Source organism: Drosophila melanogaster, chromosome 2R, assembly GCF_000001215.4.
Source record: "Drosophila melanogaster chromosome 2R".
Taxonomy (NCBI): Eukaryota; Metazoa; Arthropoda; class Insecta; order Diptera; family Drosophilidae; genus Drosophila; species Drosophila melanogaster.
In genome coordinates, this window is record NT_033778.4 from 24,294,097 (window position 1) to 24,314,098 (window position 20,002).

Here is a 20,002-nt window from a genome sequence, read left to right on the forward strand (position 1 = left end):
GCAGCAGTTATTTCTCCGATCCGACGTCGGGTGAACAGATCAGTCGTGCCGCAACTGCAGCTATATCTTTACCTATGTGTTCTAATTTTCCGTGCCAGTAACCGTTCTGATCGTGCGAATAAAAAGTATGTCACTTGGGGGCGCTGCACTGGCATTGAAAAGTGAATTACATTGATCGTGACATGGGAATGGAAAATGTCGCCGAGCCATGTAAATCGTTTGGCCTACCCGTCTACCAGCCAACCAACCAATCAACCAACCAACCAAAACCTGTGCCAAGAACTGCGTGTGCGCAGAAGCGTTTGGGAAAACTCTGTGACTGGCATACGAAATAAGTCAAGGTCTTCAGCATAAGAAGACGCCAGAACATAAGTCATACTGGCGACTTATAGAGATAGCGCCCATTTCCCATCCATAATCGCGGGTAGCAATGAACTTTGAAGCCGGCACGTCACTTGATAGCTTCCTTAACCCATGTGGGCCCCATGGGCTCCGATTACATTACCTCGCCAATTATTCCCCTGTGCAAAACGTAACTGCATTATTAACAAGTGTTCCGACCACCTTTCCATTGTTGGCGCTTCGCGATAAGCCGGCACAACAAAGAGCAACAGACGCCGCGATATCAGTTGAGTTCAGTTCTGCTGCTCGCACCAGGGCAGGTTCAATGTCTGGCGCGGTTTTATCGACCGATTGCCCACTCAGAGGGGTCCACTTAGCGAGCCGACCAATCTATGAAATCGCACAGTTTAATGAAAGATTATTCACCTAGAGACTCGAAAAATTTCCATGCGCAAAGGTTTAAGGCTGCACTTTCTGTTGATATATATAATGTCGCCGTAATAAAAACATTCACTTGGGTCGTAGATGTTTGTTGAAATAATTAGCCGTTTTCCCACATAAAACGCTTTAATAATGATGTAAAAGTAATTAGCCGTTTTTCCCTAACGAGATCACTAGATAATATTTTTTATGCCCCTTTTTATATTGGCTTAAATAAGCTGTAGTCATCATCATAGACAGAGGGTAGTGTAATGACTACAATAGGTGGGGACATCTGGCTTTCCATGCCAGTTTTTAAAATAAAATTTAGACCCCGTACTCAATTGCCACTGCTCCACTTGGGTCCGAATAAATGTTTTGAGTGCATGAAGGGGATTTTCACAGCCTAAGCACTTGTCACTCCCCCACAGCCCCTCCTAAACCACACCATCCAACTGCTCATGGCGGCTGATAAGAACTTGCGGCCCACAAGCCATGTAGTAAATCGGTATCAGACAGCACTATGGTGCGCTTATCACTCAGTTACTCGCAGGCGGTTGCCCTAGGCACAAGTGGAACTGAAATCGGAAGGGTGGCATCCACAAAGTGCTCTATTTGGCCATTCCCTAGCTGTCACTAATCATATCCGTACGATTGAGCAATATCTGACTAACTGTTTCGATCATGTTTGCTTTCACCCCCTGCCCTTTGAAGTGAGCGAGAACGAGAAGCGTCCCGATCTGGAGGATCAGGATCAGGATCAGAATCAGGAGCAGGCTGGCGGCAGGAAAATGGAGATCCTGCTGGAACTAAACCTAAAGCAGAAGCTGGCCACCCGACTAGGCACCATCCTGCTGGCCACAGTGATCTTCGGCGCCTTTTGCTGGGACAACGCGTTGGCCAGTCTAACACTGGGAGCAGTGGTGGCTCTCCTGCTCAGAAATCCCACCTTCGTCTTTGCCTTGGTAATGACCGCGTCCAGGGACCTAAAGTGGGTATTTGAGTGGCTAATTTCGCGGAGAAACCCCCCAACTTCCGTTCTCTTTTAGGGCTTTCCAGCGATTCGTGGCCCTCAACATCTACCTGCTAAGAAAGGATCGCGGCGGATTCACTGTGGCCCGCTGTTTCCAGGACCAGGCCAGACGCCGCCCCAAAAAGACATGCTTCGTGATGGACGATCGCCATTTAAGCTTTGCAGAGGCTCTGGAGTTTAGCCAAAAGATAGCTGGATATTTTAGCGATCGCGGCCTGGAGAGGGGCGACTGTGTGGCCCTACTAATGGAAACGCGTCTGGAGTATCCCTGCATTTGGTTGGGTCTCTCCCAGCTCGGGGTAATCACAGCCCTTATTAACTCCAATCTGCGCGGGGAGTCTCTGCTGCACTCCATCAAAGTGGCCAATGCCAAGGCCCTAATTGTGGGCAGTGAACTCCTGGATGTGCTGGTATCACTTAGGGAGAAGGAGCAGTTGGACGAGGTGCCCATCTATCAGTACACAGATGACGAGGTTCGCGGGGTGGCTGGACATGATCTTTTGCCAGGAGCTGTGGACTTGGTTACTGCTCTAAAGACCCAAAAGAAACTGGAGCTACCGAGTGCTGTCTGTCCTGGAGAAGCTCGTTCCAAATTGCTCTACGTTTACACCTCTGGAACTACGGGCTTGCCCAAAGCAGCTGTGATCACCAACCTGCGGTTCCTCTTCATGTCTGCAGGATCCTACTACATGCTCAAGATGTCCAGCGACGATGTGGTGTACGATCCCCTTCCCCTCTACCACACCGCTGGTGGAATTGTGGGAGTGGGCAATGCCATCCTCAATGGATCCACGGTGGTGCTGCGCAAAAAGTTCTCGGCCAGGAACTTCTGGCTTGACTGCGATCGCCACAACTGCACTGTGGCCCAGTATATCGGGGAGCTGTGTCGCTATCTTCTGGCCACCTCCTACTCCCCCGATCAGCAGAAGCACAACCTGCGTCTGATGTACGGAAATGGACTGAGGCCACAGATCTGGTCGCAGTTCGTCCGTCGCTTCGGTATTCCGCACATAGGAGAAATTTACGGCGCCACCGAGGGAAACTCCAACCTGATCAACATCACCAACCGAGTGGGGGCCATCGGATTTGTTCCCGTCTACGGATCGAGCCTCTACCCTGTTCAAGTCCTGCGGTGCGACGAGTACACGGGTGAGCTGCTCAAGGACTCCAAGGGTCACTGCATCAGGTGTCAGCCTGGGCAAGCGGGTCTCCTGGTGGGCAAGGTGGACGCTCGGCGGGCCGTGAGTGCCTTCCATGGATACGCCGATAAGGGAGCCTCGGAGCAGAAGCTCCTTCGAAATGTCTTCACATCCGGAGACGTCTTCTTTAACTCGGGCGACATGGTGGTGCGAGACATACTCGGTTACTTTTACTTCAAGGATCGCACGGGAGACACCTTCCGCTGGCGGGGTGAAAACGTCGCCACCCAGGAAGTGGAGGCCATTATCACGAACTGTGTTGGCTTGGAGGACTGCGTGGTCTATGGCGTGCAGGTGAGTTTCAGATATTTCCGATTTCTTTTTATTTAAGTTTGCATCATAAATAATTGATACCTTATCATCAAATGGTGGTCAGCAAGAAAGAATGGAATCTGGCTTTAATTACCGTTTAATAGCAATCTGAAATGTGTTTATAGATCGCATATATAACTATTGTTTCAGTGTAGCTGAGGGAACTACCCATGTCGCTCTTAGTCACTGGGTTTCTGGGTTGTGCCATGTAGATAACAAACCACCTGAAACCACAAGCCGCAAACCTTGATTTTCACTATCGGCCCGCATATCTTTGCAGATCCCCCATGTGGAGGGCAAGGCGGGAATGGCGGCGATTGTGGATCCGGAGCGCAAGGTGGACATGGATTACCTGTCCGTGGTGCTGCGGGGCAGTTTGCCTCCGTACGCTCGCCCCCTGTTCATCCGACTGCTGGACGAGATTCCGCGCACCGCCACCTTCAAGCTGAAGAAACGGGAGTTGGCCAAAGAGGCGTATGACATCGGCCAGCTCTCAGATCCCATATACTACCTGAATCGGGACGGTATCTACAGACCACTCAGTCAGGAGCAGCACGAGTTGCTGCGATCGGGAAAGGCGGGACTCTGAGGATAGAGGTCCCTTTTGCGCCCACAATTGTATTCCAGCCAATCCTCTGTGTATATTGCAAAACGCTTGTCTGTCCCAATGTATTTTTAACGCTTAAACAACGACTGATTCCGAAAGACCAAAATACCTAAATGCCGAAATAGTGATAAAGTTCTTTCGCTGCTGGCCCAAAATGCCGGGCGCGTTTCTTGGCCATAAAATGGCAGCTTAACCGATAATGGGAGCCAATACGTTTTACGGCCAGAAGATGCTGCTACCGCCACAAGATATATCGAAAGTGTTAAATCCCCAAGATTAAGTTCTCGCTCATTGGCAGCTGCTGCAGTTGCTGCTGCTGTTGCTGCTGCTACTTTTACAGTTGCTGCTGTGCTGTTGCAACATTAACGCCATTTCCGCTCGCTTGCGGCAGCTGCGACTTCGTTGGCCGTCGCCTAAGATAAACGATGTGCAAAATCCATACAAAACAATGGCAGGAGCAGGAAGGCAAGGTCTTGCAACCGCAGCAGCGCAACATCGTCGACGGCCACCAATATCGATGTCGATGTCGATGGCGAAAAAGTTGTGGCAGGCAATCATAAAAAACGAAGAAATGGCAAACAAAGCTGGGCGCCATTTTTAAGGGAGCGAAAATGGCGATGGCGCGCTGCTTCTGGGATGCCAAAGGTTCTTGGATGGCTAAAAGTTGTTGCATTCAGTTCAAAGTGAGTCCTTTTCGATTTCGCTGGATCGTAATTGGTATGATATTTCACTTGGAATATATGCAAGCTTTTTAGGGTCCTGGAATGTGCTTTTAAGATAATGCTATAATGCCTGATTAAGATTACTTGGGCCGCCATACAAGGCAAACGACAAAGGTTTAGAAAGACACAAGCACTTGTTTCGGCACTGGGGGAAACTTCAGTTTTGCAGGGATCCCGGGATTCCAATACACAATGTAAAAGCCGGATGCCCAAAATACACATAAAGTTGCAGCTGCAGCAGCTGCCGAACTCCCCGGCCACGCCCCCCGCGCCACGCCCGCTGCGCCCTTTTCGCGACGCCATCGTCGATGTCATAAACAAAATGGCAGTTGTGGGTGCAGAAGTGCATGAATACGTTCGCATAGCTAATAACAATAAAAGCAACAACAAAAACAGCCATTGCAGCTGACACCAACAGGCAACATCGGAGTTGTTGCTGCAACATCGGTGGTGTTGTTGCTGCTGTTGCCAGTTGCCCCTGTTGCTGTTGTTGTAACTTCGCGTGCGCCTGGGCTGCGTAAGTGGGAAAATTAAAAATTTCTCAATAATTTTTCGAAATGTTCGACAAGAACGTCGCTCGCTGCTGGCATTGCTCCTGCTCCTTTTTGGGCTCATTTAGAAGGCTTCCGGGTGGACAGACGGGTGGTGGGTGGCAATGGGTGGCGATGGGCGGTGGAGGCCGAAGCTCGGCGACGGCGCCACAGCTGCCATTGGAATTCCAAAGCTATTAAAACGCTGCCAGTGGAGCTACGACCAAACGGCACCAGTGTTTCCGTTTCCTTTCCGCTGCTGCTGCTGTTGCTGCTGCTGCCCTTCTCCCGATTCACTTACCCTTTTCCGAAGAGGGGTATTCCAAATTGATTGCTCGACTTAATCTCGGATTTGGCTAGCGTTTTTATGGGCCATCTTCGGGCGGAGAAAGTGCACATGCGGAATATGAATTTGTGTTGCGTACTTCTGGGCTGGCTGTAAAATAAAGGTTTCCCTTTAGTTGGTAGCTTCTGTGTAGGAAGGAAACCAAATGATCTAAAAGAATTAATCATATTGCATATGCATAATCAAACTTAAAACTTATTTACAGAACTTAGAATCTGCATTTATTACAGGGTATCTGACTACTCGACATCCTTTTCGCCCTTTCCTTTTTGTGGCACTTGGTGTGGCTGCTGTTGTTGCTGCTGCTGCTTGCTACTGGCTGAATTGGTTTGGATCGCTCCGCTTCTGCTTGTATGCATTTGGGCTTAAAGGTTTTGCTTGCTTTTGTTTTTATGTTTCATACTGCCACCGCCATCGCCACTCCCCGTCCCCATCCCTTTTCTAGCCTGGGTCCTTGGCGAGCTTTGTCAGTTCGTGCTAATTACATTGCACCTGTGCATGACGTTTGATGTTGGCCTGTCGAGCTTCGACTGTCGCTTGTGTTTGTTGTTGGCCGTTGGCCGGAGAGAGCCAGTGTGTGTGTGTGTGTGTGAGCTTAGCTTGTTTGGTTTTGGCCTTTTTGGGGCGCTGACTGGGCTGCAGCAGCAGAAGCAGCAGCAGAAGGCAGCAAAAATTAATTAAAAGCCAACGTGCGGCGGCAATGCAATTAAATTCGATTTGGTCGGGACTCGACTGCCGGAGACTCGAGCTGCTATTGGTAGCCGGAGCTCAGCTGGACGGCTGTTGTTGACATCATTTAATACAACAATGCGGCAAAATTATATTTCACAAACGTGTGTTTGTGCAGGAGCGTCAAAAGTTCGCACAATGCAACACACACACTCGACATGCGGCCCCTGGCTTTGTGTGTTTTTTGTGCTTTTTGTTTGTTTTTATACGGAATTTCGGCTGGTTTCAGCTGTTTGTCGGCTGATCTGCCTATTTGGCTTGTGCCACTCCCCCTTGCCACACACATCAGCCTTGCCGTGCACTGGTGTGTATGTGTGAGCCTTTTGATTCGTGGCACCTTTTGGATTTGACAGTTTCGTAATTAACTGCATTCGGCTGGCCGGGTGTGCTGCATACTTTCGGGGGGCGCCTCAATCCGCATTGGCATTTTGTAACGCAATTACTTTTGCCGGCGCTCCAAAACTTTTTCCTATTCATTTCAACTCGGCATTGATGTCGGATTCTGGTTTCGGGATTCCGGATTCCAGGAACGGAAAGTTTACCTCGAATCATGTTGATAGGGAATACGTGACAGCTTGCAGCAGAGCCAGTGGACCGCAGGACGCAGAGGACACACGTGTGTGCGTCGCATTCTCCGGATTTTAGCCATTTCACCCGCCACCATTTCACTTTGAAGGCCCACAGCTGGCTCGTCCTGGCCAATCCGCTGTGTTGTTTTTTATGGGGCCACCGCTTTATGCGCCCGCATATTAAACAATTATTGCCAAATGGCGAGCGACAGCTGCGTTGTGTCGCCGATGTCGTTAGTTGGTGGGCATTCGTGGTGGCGTCTCCTGGCCTTCTGCTGCTCTGGTGCTCTGCTGCTCTGGTATCCCGGCTGGACGAATAGCAGGAGGCCTATGCTGTGCTGAGCTATTTTCCCTTTTTTTTTTTTTTTTGTTTTAACCATTTTTACCAAAGCAGGACATGGCCAGTAACGTGGACCACTCCTGCAACGTGGCTTACTGGGCAGAGCTTGCGTTCGTTGGCTCTCTTTTTTCGCGTTTCAGCGTCTGCTGCAATTTATGTGTATAAATGACAAAAGTACCGTTATTTATGGCCAGCAACCGCAACGCAATTTGGCAACACTTGTTGGCCAATTGGCCAAAATGTGAAGGCGGCAACTCAGCTGAGCGAGCAGCACTGTGTCCCGTTCCCCCGGCAATATAATGTTGATATGTAGGCGAGAAGCAACATCTACATATCCACGCAATCACACATATTACCAAATATGAAAATTCAGGAGGAGTTAGGCACCATCATCTTCATCTGATGGATTTTCGAATTACCTGGAAATTAAAGAAGAGTGACTCTTGTCATTAACCAGCTGTAGGCTTTTCTCGAGAAATTTAAAAGAAAATCCTATAGTTCCCTGATTTAACGAGTTTAACGAGTTAGCTTTAAATGAGGGAGAGTGAGCGTCACACTCATCCTACCCCGATTACAGGGTATCTGTTCAGAGGAACAGTTGCCTTCACTGTCAACGAACATTTTTGTGCGCTCCGTGCGAAATTTGAATTTTTATTGCTGATCGAAGCCTGCAGCACATTATATGACAAGGCCTCCCACTTTTGCGCCCCCAAATTATGCGTATTAAGGTCGTTTTGTGGGGTAGTGGGGGGTTGCTTGATAGCTTGTTGCTGACATAAATCTACTGCTCCTTGGCCCGTCTGTTTGTGTAAATGTGCCAAATGCGCTGGAAGCCCCAGCCCCCCCCCAGTTGCTCCGATATTGAGTTGACCCTTCTGTTTTGTTGTCGCGCCTTTTATTATGCTAATATTTTTAGGGCATTGCCAAGATTTATTGAAATGGCTGCGGCTGTTCGTCCGTATATACTTTATATAGATATTGAATATCCCCGATATAGTCCTTGCGCGATGGAAAGGTGTAAGGAGTCCTCGGGCCGATTGAGCCTGCGGCCACATGGCGTATGCGCGATTTCGGGGGCATAACAATTAAATTGTCATTTGGTCGGTCTCGGTATCGGTGTCGGTGCAAACGCTTGTTGCTGCTTGTCTCGCCTCGTGTTGCATAATTGGCAACGTTTTTGCAATTAAAACAACTAATTGGCAGCAAAAACTATTCGGCAGCCAGAGCAGCAGATGTTAGCTGCTCGTTGCTGCGAAGGCAAATGCGGTGGTTCCATAAAAAACGATGCGAAAAATTAGTTGCATAAATTTCTGCTAAAAGTTGCAACTTTTTGGGGCTGGCTAATTGAAGGTGGGGTGGGGAAAGTGCTGAACGATGTTTTCCTTTCGAAAAAGTGTCCAGCAGCGGCGAACTGAACTGGCCAATATTAATGTGTGTTTTTGGTTTGACAACTATTTTGCTTCTCCCTAATTTTTACGCTCCAGGAAATAGTAGTTGAAATTTAATTGAATGACAGCCCTCAGCATGCCACACATTTTAAAGGAAAAGCTCAAAAAAAAAAAGGGTTGAAAGCACAGGTGTTTATGCTTTGTTCGTTTCTCGTAGGCTTCGGGCTTCAGTCCAGAGATAAAAGTGTAGCTGCCGGCTTTTACTCCCCCAGCCAACGTGGATTGTTATGATTTTACAACAATATTATTTTTCCATCAACAACATCAGCAAAAATCAATCAAGTTCAATTAAATTGCTGCCAACGGACACAAAAAGATGCAGCAAAACTCCGAAAAAAAAGAGAAAACTCATGCAGCCTGAATGCAATTATCCAGAATTAATTTTACATAAAAATTGTGTAGAACAAAAAGGTTTGTCAGCAACAGAAATTAAAATGCCAATTATAAATTGCAATTAAGAGTCGAAGTGTAGGCAAGAAATTAAAATATGGCCTGTCCTGGCAAATCAATCAAACCTAATTGCCTGCTTATAAATACGAGTATGCGACTATGTAAACACGGTAATAACATTTGCACTGTTGCACACGCATCTATGTATGTGCATATGTATTGTTGTTTGCGAATAAATTTAACTATGGCAATGCGCAAATACAAAATACAAAAAAGACAAATGCTGGCTACATTTTGTATTGTACGCATATATTGTATTTTGCCCAAATGTGCGACCCAGAGTGTGTGTGTGTGGGTGTTTTTTGTGCGTGTGCGAGCTACATTTACACAAGTGCAAAAATTCCCAAAACACAAATCCTAAAAAAACATTTGTTACTTTTTGCGGGCTCCCGGGACGAAGGTGGCAAGGGGGAGACCACACCCGCACACACCCAAATCCACACACACACACACACACCCTCGGAGACCAGCTGAATGCAGGCCACCGCCTTCCATTGGTATTAGTGGGCCTTGTTAAAACACGGCGGTGTGTTTCGTCTCAAGCGTAGTCCTGCCCATCGAGGGGTCCTTTTCGGAGAAAGTATCTATTGGGTATTATTGTTTCCGAACTCTAATCTCCATGGCCTCTTGGAAAGCAGCTTAATCCCCCAAGTGCGTAGAAAAGTGCGTAAGCATACGCATCTATCACTAAGCTAGTTCAACCATTTTCAAACCATTGTAACCACTCAGCTGAGAGTATCTTAGATGTATTTCTCACCACTGGTATTTCAACAGGGCAGTTCAGATTACGAGTACATTCCCACTAGCGAAAAGATTAAGCTCTTATGCTGCGAATCCTTCTTTCCAATCGTTTCAGTCAACTCCCTCTGTAGCCTACGCCCTCTGACATTTCTACTCAGCCGATCCGAATTGTCAGCCATATTTGCATACATTGTCCCTTGGTCCAGAGACCTGGAAACTAAGTTCTGGCCAAAAAGACCTCCGCCTCTTAGCCCACTCCTCCAGCGATTGCCGCCTTCGAGCCGAATGATTGTAGTCCTCTTGTTGCGCATGAATGTACAACATTTTGTCTATTCGAGCTCGTAAATTCGAGATTATTTTGTGGTGCATTTAAATTTAGCAAACAGAGGAGCAGAGATATGGATGCGATGCCAGAGCTCCGATCCGCTTCACCATGCCTGTTTTGCCATCGCATTTAAAGTGAATTTTGCGGTTTGACTGCCGCTGAATGGAAATAGGAACGACTGAAGCACTTGAGGAGCAGAAGTCCGAGCCCGATCTTCCTCCCCACTTAGGCCTGCTCTTGGTCTTTCAACTTGAATGCAATTAGAAAGTAAAACGACTACAAATTGTCTTGCCGGGGCATTGATTGATTTCCGAGGAAATGGGGAAATTGACGCCGCAGATCCAAATCCAAATCCCAATCCCGGCCGGTCCCCGAACTGCGAGTCGGGAAAGTCGGCAGCCGAGCGGAGCGGAGTCCGTCTAAAAATACCACTCTGCATCTCGCTTTTCCTCTCCATCTACATTTCCATCTCCACCTCCGTTTCGTTTTCATTTCCATTTTCACCGAGTGCATTAGGAGCTCCAAAACGAAGGAAAAACACATGTAAGAGGACGAAACATTTCTAATGACTGCGGTGACACTTTTGTGGAAGTGCACACAGCCAGTCGGAAAATGCACACACTCGTAGGACTGTGGGACTCTGAATCTCTGAATCTCAGATACATATACATAGGTGCGGATACGGAGAAGTCGGGAGTCGGGGATTCGAGTTGCATACCTGTGCATTCTGCCGGATAAAATTAGAACGTGAAAGTCGCTGCAGTTGACAGCGTAAAAATGTGTGAACTTAGGAACAGGAAAGCGACGGCGGGGTGCCACAATATGCAACTATATATGTGGGTTTCTCCGATTTTCTGCCGCCAGTGCATGAACCAATGCGAAATTAATAACGAAACCGAAAGGCGGCTCCAAATTACACTTGCCACTGACTTGGGCTCCCTGCGACCCCACACCTTTGGCAAAACTTTTCCCCAACTTCCGCCGATTGATGCATAAACTTTCGAATTGCCGAAAATGATTTGAGACCACCCCATGGCCTCCCCCCCCCCCCCTACTTTGAACATATTTTTAGCCCAGTCATAATACAGTCACTATTTTATTGGTACAAAACAACAGGCACTACTCGAAAGCGAGTTTTTCGAATATGAAGATATGGCAAAGTTTAATAATTTTTAGAAACATTTTTATTAAATTACAGCTCAAATGCCTCAGTAATTTCTCAAAACAACAAACGATAAATGAAACTTTAAAAATTAAAGTTCAATGGTGTAAGGGAGTGAGTCAAAGGCAAAATTAGTCAACTGTTTTTAGTCACTAATTTGATTACGATTTCAAGCAAAATAACTGAAAAGATTGGATATCATGAAGTAACTTGCTTAAAAATATGATTGAATAATAATGACAGCTGAGTTAACTTATTGTGTTCAACTTGCATTTTTGTTGGATCCCAAGAGGAGCTGCCATGTGGCGAGTTTTAAGCTCGATAACTCCGCATTGGCCCCACTGTGCGCACTGTGGCTGTTTGCGTATCTGTGTGCGTGTCGGTGTGCCGGTGCCTCGGTGTGTGAGTGCGATCGGCCGTCTCGCTCTGGCCGCAGCGTCGGCACTCGAGTCGCAGTCGACTCAAAGTCACCAGAACATCGTCGACGGACTCGAGTTTTGTTCCGCCGATCAGTTGTGTCTTGTGCGTTGTGCGGTGAAGTTGCGCCTTCGTTCTGAAACCTAATAAGCTGAGAATCAGAACCTCTGGACATCTGAACGTCTGAAAATCCAGCAGCAGCTACTCGGACCGTGCGGTGCATCCTTCTCCAGACTGAGACTAAGATCCGATTCCAGCCTTAGCCTTCGACCCCACAAATCGCCGCTTTCAAGATGAGAGAAATCGTGAACCTGCAGGCCGGCCAGTGCGGCAACCAAATCGGCGCTAAGGTAGGTCTCGTCACTAGTCTCTTTTCCAACTCACATTTTCTCGAGTCGGCCGATCGCCGATTTCTGGTGGCACTTAATTTATTCAGATTGCCCGAAAACGTTTTTCAATGAGTTTCCAAAATGATCGGCTGCGGTGCGCAGTTCGATGTCGCCGCCTTTTTCAGCGCATTCAGCAATTAAAGCGAAAGAAAATTAACAAAAAAAAAAACAAGCACAGATACGTTAAATAAAAAATGCAAAGTGCAAAAAGTGGACGTTGAAAGAAACTTATTTTGAGCTCGTCTGGCACTCGATATGCCCTTTCTGCTTCGCAAAATTCGCTCAAGACGAAGAAAAAAAGAAAACGGGTTGGGCCGGCTGCAGATCACGAAAAGTGATTCATGGCAAACCCTGTCGGGGAAATTGGGCGGGGAACTTTGGGAGGGAGAATTGTGGCTGAGGCGCAAATCAGCGAGGAAACTTCTGGGGACTTTTGCAATTTTTTGACGCCGAGAAGGGAAATCTCTTGAATTATCTGACCGGAGAAATCTTTTCGCTTTGCTTGAGTTTCCTGCGCTCCAAAGAAACCACAAAAAATGCAATAAAAGAAGCAATAGTATGTAAAGAAAGCTTTATACGTTGGTTGGGCAATATAACTTGATTTCAGTAGCAAACTCACTGGAGAAGTAACTGAAGTCCATCATTAATATTTATGAATATAATGTACACAGTTATCCAATTTTTCCCGAAGCTATATACAAATATTTACAAGAGGCTTTCCCAATATGAATCCAACTGCAGCTGTTCTAATCTTTCCTAGAATTACGGGTAGAGTATCCGATGAGCAATCGTGCCAACCAACCACTACTGGGCTTTTATCAATCGAAGTGAGCGAGAAACGGAAACTCGAGTAATGCAAACGATCGGAGCAATTGGGTTCTGACTTATATATAGGATAGATATAGGATAGTCCACTCAATCCAATCCAATCAGCACGCCCGAAAAACCAAGTGCAGTTCTTCGCGAAAAGGAGGCAGGCAGGCAACCGGCTTTTGCGAACTCAGTTGTTTTTTGGCAATACCAGTTTGGATCGATGTGTTTCTTACAAGTGGCACCCCGCTGAGTGCATTTTTCTGTGGCATCAATGTCAATGCCACAGACTCGATTCGCTCCCAATCATCGTCCAATTGCAAAGTGGGTCGCTGATAAAACCACATCATAGTACACTCACGAAAGATAAGCCCGCGGATCTTAATCATTTGATATGAGTCAATTTGTGGAGAATTAGACGACGCAGCGACTGACTAGTCAGCAGCTTCAATTTAAAAGCAAACTCGCCTGCCTTTTCGGCTTCCCGGAATTTCGGCAATAGCAATGGTTTTATGGGGCAGCGCTCGTAGGTATATACATAAGTACTGAATGAGATATGATGGGAAGTTTGTCTGGTAATTTGAGCAGCGAAACCCCCCCGGTAATGTGAGACCCCAAAAAACCGGCAAACTGAGAAAGAAACAACTAACAGCTGAGTGGACAAGCGGATTCTTGAATAAGAATGGCAAAGAATGCCAGCCCGAAAACCGCACAAGTGCAGGAGAGGAAGGAAGTGACTCACCGGACCTGTCCTGTATACAATTACAGGATATCGGGGTTGCCCACTGGCCACTGACTTTGTGTGCGAATCCCCTTTTGGCTCGAGCCACGACGATGAATGCATACTAAGTGTGCGGCCTCCGAGATTAAGTAGGATCCAAGTGGCCGTCCAGATCCGAAGTCAATAAACCCGGGGCTCTCTTTCGGAATTCTTATCGCCTTCCTCCGTCGTTTTTGACACTCCACAGCAGCTGCGGGAAAAGACAAAAGTCAAGAGTGAGTGTGGGTGCGGGTGCGGGGCACTTCAATCGAAGAATTTTCCTCCTCGGATGCCAAATGCTTTATATCTTGTGAAAATAGCACTCTCTTCGTCTCTTTGCATAGCCAGCGATCCTCTGCAGAAAGAAGATGGGCTCCAAGTTCACGCTCGAGTGAGTCTCGCATAGACGAAGTGCAGTCGCGGATTGGGGGAGTGGAGGAGTCTCTGGCTCCCAGACATGCAACACTTAATGAGGGCGTCTCGATTGCCAGTCGCCAGATGATCGCATGCTAGAGGCGTGGCCAGGGGCGGCGGTCCCGTCTCCAAAGGGGGCTTAGACCAGGCCAGTTGCAGTTACTAGTAGACTCCAGGCAGCAGAGCTTAGCTTTGCGAGCTAATTGCACAAATTGAAGATTGGACTCGCCAGCGAAGCTGTTAGAACAGATGTTGTCTATTTTCGTGGATGAAAGCCCGGAAAACTAATTGTGGAAAAGCATAGCAATGAATTCCACTTTGATAATATGAAGGAAAGAAACATATACTCCTAGGATATACTATCTTCTCATACAACCATCTTGCTTGGGGCTTTTCAAGCTACAGTTGGCCAGTTCCATTTGTAGAACGTTTTCCATCACAAGCAATCAACCTTACGTTCCGATTCGACACGAGTTTTCTTAACCAAATTGAATTCTCGCCACCGATCGTGTTCGCCCGAAATAAATCTGGCCGAAAAGCCATCAATCTATAATTGCAATCTAACTGTGCCTCGGTTTATACCTCCAACTGCCGTTCACCGAAAAGGCCGACAGTTTTCCGACAAAGCCATTATCTGGCAAATGAAAATCCGAGGTGGAGCATTAGTCGAATGTAAAAGTAAAGCGATCAGCGATGGTCGTGCCCGCAGGGGGGAGAAGTGGAAATGGGGGGCAGGAGGGGCCGTGAAAAACGACTTTTCACTTCAACAGTTTTGTGTGCTAATTCGGTTTTCATATTTGCTGCTGCCGCGTGTGGTTTTGTTTTCTGTTTGCGCGGCCTTATAAGCCGCGCTTTGTTGTTGGAGCTTCATAATTGCAGCGGCCACACTCCAATTAAATTTGATGATCTTGCTAAGATTGCAGTTGCCTGAGATTCACTTCGTTGATGTAGTTTCCGCCCCTCTCCGCTGGGCCGTAAATAAACAAAGAAATGCAGACGCCATGGGTAGCTCCACTGCTCCTTCTCCTCGCAGTCAGATCCCCATCCCCATCTGCAACCCCATCCCCATCCCCAGTTCCCAGTGCCTTTGTTTATAGTCGCACACGTCAAGTTCAAGTGCCAAAGGGAAACAACTCAGACAGCAGACATCGCTAACATTTTTATTATTTCCCCTATTCCTCGCCGGAGAATCTCGGTGACTGTTGCCAAGCCAGCCGCGTTTCGCTCCGTTGGAGAGGCCATGCTGATCCCCAAAACCGATCCCCAAATAGTCGCCCAATGATCCCCGGAGGCGCCCAAATTTGGTTCTTGTTAAACGCAGCACAACAATTGCAGAGCACTTCCTCAATAAATCGCCGCGATGGCTGTGTATCCATGAGATACGTAATTTATCGCATTTCGATCGGGTCACTGGATGGGAAGGGGGATGTCTAAGGAGGTGGCCCCATCTAATGGTGGGTCATTGGCCTGCAGTCTCTAATTCTTGGCCCCCGATGAGTCAGCAGTCGTGTATCTCTCACACTCCCATCCCATCCCATCGCAACCCATTCCATTCTGCTCTGCTCCGCTATTTTTAAATGCATTTCTCCCCAGGAGCGGCGTGTCGTGGAAATTTTGTCCCATACAGTGAGAAGAGGGACAGGGTTTTTTATTTAATTTTTACCAGCCCGGACGCATTTTTTAAATTTAGCACTAAATCAGGGCATGTTCGGCGGCGTCCAAAACTGACGTTTGAAAAACTAAACATAAATTCGGTTTTCCCTTTTTTTTCGGGGCAATCTGTCTCACTTTTGACTGCGCCATCGGAGGCCCCCTATATGGACAGGCCAGGCCGTCCGCATCCGCATTTAGCCCATATATATACTCGTACTTGTGTATTTTTCCAAACCTCAAACTTTATGGGCTGCGGCTGCGCCTTGTTGTTTGTCACATTGTCACATTTTCACATCGGAGGAGGCAGGAACAGAGATTTCTAGAATGGTTCTTGGGGTGCCTCTCTATGTTTTTTTTTTTTTTTTGGATTTTGGGCGGATTCTGTGGCTGCGGCCATATGTCAGGGCTCAACATGAACTCTGACATGGCTGGGTGGGCACAATTACTCAACTTGATGAACGGCTCCGGGAATATTTAGTGGGTCTTCGTGTCGACTAAAGAATCCGCAATCGCCAAGTGCTCCGCTGGGTTCATAAAGATATCATATGTGTTGGCCGATAAGGATGAAAGATCTCCGCTGGAGTGGCGGATAAGGAGCTGTCAAGATGCGGGATGCAGCTTCTTATCTCAATGGCGTATATTATGTACATACGTATATTTATTTCTCAGAAACATGGCAAGTTTTCTTTGAACGAAGCATTATTTGATGTTCAGGGAATTTGCTAATTGGTTTAATAGACTCGAGCTTGAGAAACTCAAACTAATTACTTCTAATCAAACGAGTTTTTTTACTTTTATCCAATAAATATGACTTTCTTGTATATGCAATTCGAATGAGTTATCATTCTAGGATCCAGCTTTGAGTAAAACTTCCTAACACACTTCCTAACCTTTTGCTTTCCCGCAGTTCTGGGAGATCATTTCCGAGGAGCACGGCATCGACAGCAATGGCATCTACGTGGGCGACAGTGATCTGCAGCTGGAGCGCGTCAGTGTCTACTACAACGAAGCATCGGGTAACACTTTGCCATGTCATTAGATCGCCCAAATGGTTTTCACTAATCGCATCCCCTTTCAGCAGTCACGCGGTCGTCGGGTGGCAAGTACGTGCCCAGGGCCATCCTGCTCGATCTGGAGCCCGGAACCATGGAGTCGGTGCGTTCCGGTCCGTACGGACAACTCTTCCGGCCGGACAACTTCGTGTACGGACAGTCGGGAGCGGGCAACAACTGGGCCAAGGGTCACTACACCGAGGGCGCCGAGCTGGTGGACAATGTCCTGGACGTGGTCCGCAAGGAGTGCGAGAACTGCGACTGCCTGCAGGTTGGTACTTTTGGATGAGAACGTGTTAATCTGGTACTGATTCCGTATGTCTTTAGGGCTTCCAATTGACGCACTCGCTGGGCGGCGGCACTGGGTCCGGAATGGGCACCCTGCTGATCTCGAAGATCCGCGAGGAGTACCCCGACCGCATCATGAACACCTACTCGGTGGTGCCATCGCCCAAGGTGTCGGACACCGTGGTGGAGCCCTACAACGCCACCCTGTCGATCCACCAGCTGGTGGAGAACACAGACGAGACGTACTGCATCGACAACGAGGCGCTGTACGACATCTGCTTCCGGACGCTGAAGGTGTCGAATCCCAGCTACGGAGACTTGAACCACCTGGTCTCGCTGACCATGTCCGGGGTGACCACCTGCCTGCGTTTCCCCGGCCAGCTGAACGCCGATCTGCGCAAGCTGGCGGTCAACATGGTTCCATTCCCGCGTCTCCACTTCTTCATGCCCGGATTCGCGCCGCTCACCTCGCGCGGATCGCAGCAGTACCGCGCCCTCACCGTTCCCGAACTGACCCAGCAGATGTTCGACGCCAAGAACATGATGGCCGCCTGTGATCCACGCCACGGTCGCTACCTCACGGTGGCCGCCGTCTTCCGCGGCCGCATGTCCATGAAGGAGGTGGACGAGCAGATGCTGGCGGTGCAGAACAAGAACAGCTCCTACTTCGTGGAGTGGATCCCGAACAATGTGAAGACCGCGGTGTGCGACATCCCGCCGAAGGGCCTGAAGATGTCCTCAACGTTCATCGGCAACACCACGGCCATCCAGGAGCTGTTCAAGCGGATCTCCGAGCAGTTCTCGGCCATGTTCCGGCGCAAGGCCTTCCTGCACTGGTACACCGGCGAGGGCATGGACGAGATGGAGTTCACCGAGGCGGAGAGCAACATGAACGACCTGGTGTCCGAGTACCAGCAGTACCAGGAGGCCACCGCCGACGACGAGTTCGACCCGGAGGTCAATCAGGAGGAGGTCGAGGGCGATTGTATTTAATGGTGTGGCCAGAGGAATGAGGGGCGTGCGTGACGGCAGGGGGGATAGGGATGTCCGCTTTCTGCGCGGCATGCGCCACCAGCTGGCGGCCAAGCACTGCAGCATCCTGTGACCCCCGCCGTTGGACACACACACAGTCACAGCAGACGCAGACCACACACCACCACAATCATCACACACGGACAGGAAGGACATGCAGACGAACAGGAAGGTCAAGCGTAGTTAGAACATCAAACGGAAATGTTCCCAAGCCCATGCTTCCGCTACTCCCCATCATCCAGCTCATCCATCGTCATCCATCATCGCCCATCCCGCCGCATCATCTCACATCTCACATCTGACATCTCGCATCTTCATCTTTTTGTTCATTTTCGGCACTTGTCACCTCCTCTGCGCTATATACTTTATACTATACTATACTATATACCATATACACACTTTACACGGAGGCACGTCTATCGCATTTCTCGCAGCCATTTTCACCCGCTTTCCAACCCACCCACCACCACCCATGTCACTCCATTCATAACCCCAAGTTATCCCACGTCATTCTTATACTACTATTTATATCGCAACGTCAGCAGAAGGACCACAAGTATCTAGTATTGCAAAGGATATCGAATTTATGCAGAAATCTCAAAACGAGAATGTCCAGCGTCTAGGAAGTCGGCACTCAAGACTTGGCGGCACTTACGTTTAGGGCTATACGATAAACGAGCTCATCCAAAGATAATCGAACGACAACTCTCATGAGATCCTCTATAAAAGGCAATTTCTGAAAAGCATCTGCAATTGTATTTACATAATCTTAGGGCACAATCTATTCACTTTGTATTCGTGTGCAGTACTTCTCTTGTAGTTTTATATGGATAAAAACATTTGTACCCAATAAATAACTAATAATAATGGCAAACATTTTTGACAAATAATAAATGGAATTTATTTAAAATTTACAACATTGTGTTTCTGCTTAAAAGAGAGAGTCATGTATATAACTTCTGAATATTGATAATTATTCTGTATAATCAGTTGGAGCTGCAGACAATGAAAAATTTTCATTTAAACAGAAAACGTCCGTTAAATTAGCGTTGCCAGAACGAACACACGTAGAATGTATTGCACGTGTAGAAGGTAAGTTACATGCATCAAGTAAGTAACATGTAGAATGAAAAAGCGCCACTTGAAAAACTAATTTGAAATTATTGAGCACATCTGGCAGCGCCGTGTGTAACTGTCACTTGGTTTTAAAATATTCCTCAGTACATTAAACTTTTTCAACTCAGTCCTCAAAACTGAAAGTTTAACAATTTTCTGTTGCTATTACGTTAAAGTAATATTAAAACCCATTCAGATATTCAAAACTAATGGGTGTATACACATGAATATTACTCATTGAGCTTATTATTATAAGTCATAGACGAAGTCAGTTATTGTTCTTATATTAGAAAATGTCTTTGAAAATGCTTTTAATTTTCGAAAATATTCGGAAATTTAGAAAAGCCAAATACCGCATAGAAATATTACAGTATAATTTTCTCGAAAGATCCAAACAATTAACCGTATTCTTTCCACATAAAAATCAACTTGCCACACATAACACATTACAATCTCGAGCGGATCTCAGAGTCGCACAAACGCTTCCATTAAATGCCTCTCGCAGACCTCATATGCGACAAATTCGGCGGAATTAAAAGACATTAAGCGACGTTAGCGGTCTCGTGACAAAAACAAAGCTCTGCCCAAAAGCCAGCCAACAAGAAATTCGGCTAAGAACAAGCTAATAAGCTAAGTGCGAGCGAGAACCAGTTTTGCTCGGCTTTCAAGCGAAAGAGCCGGCCGGCTTTTCTGAATGACGGCGAGAACCGAGAACGCGGCATCGAGAACTTTTCCAAGCCAAACATCTGACCAAACATGGTGCCATTATAATACGTTCTTTTGTCTGGCACTTCAA

General features: G+C 47.5%; 2 protein-coding genes and 1 non-coding gene across 5 annotated transcripts; all 3 read left to right on the forward strand.

Annotated features, from left to right (window-relative positions):
- On the forward strand, positions 1 to 4,015 carry Fatp3 (Fatty acid transport protein 3). 2 transcript variants are annotated; one of them, NM_166666.2, is made up of 4 exons: positions 1 to 125; positions 1,477 to 1,753; positions 1,812 to 3,288; positions 3,587 to 4,015. In NM_166666.2, coding segments are annotated over exons 1-4 (2,064 nt in total). In that variant the 5' UTR covers positions 1 to 124; the 3' UTR covers positions 3,896 to 4,015. The 2 variants fall into 2 exon arrangements, with proteins under 2 accessions (NP_726437.2, NP_611906.1); NM_138062.3 differs by lacking the exon at positions 1 to 125 and having other exon boundaries at positions 1,303 to 1,753.
- On the forward strand, positions 135 to 235 carry mir-4985 (mir-4985 stem loop). Its single transcript, NR_048199.1, has one exon. It is a non-coding gene; the product is annotated as a mir-4985 precursor RNA (primary transcript).
- Positions 4,016 to 11,784: 7,769 nt separating the features above from the next.
- On the forward strand, positions 11,785 to 19,003 carry betaTub60D (beta-Tubulin at 60D). Of its 2 annotated transcripts, none has more exons than NM_079118.3 (4): positions 11,785 to 12,042; positions 16,626 to 16,734; positions 16,797 to 17,041; positions 17,098 to 19,003. In NM_079118.3, the coding sequence occupies exons 1-4, from the start codon at positions 11,986 to 11,988 to the stop codon at positions 18,049 to 18,051; spliced, it is 1,365 nt and encodes a 454-aa protein (NP_523842.2). In that variant the 5' UTR covers positions 11,785 to 11,985; the 3' UTR covers positions 18,052 to 19,003. The 2 variants fall into 2 exon arrangements, with proteins under 2 accessions (NP_523842.2, NP_001286835.1); NM_001299906.1 differs by having other exon boundaries at positions 16,800 to 17,041.
- Positions 19,004 to 20,002: the final 999 nt, after the last annotated feature.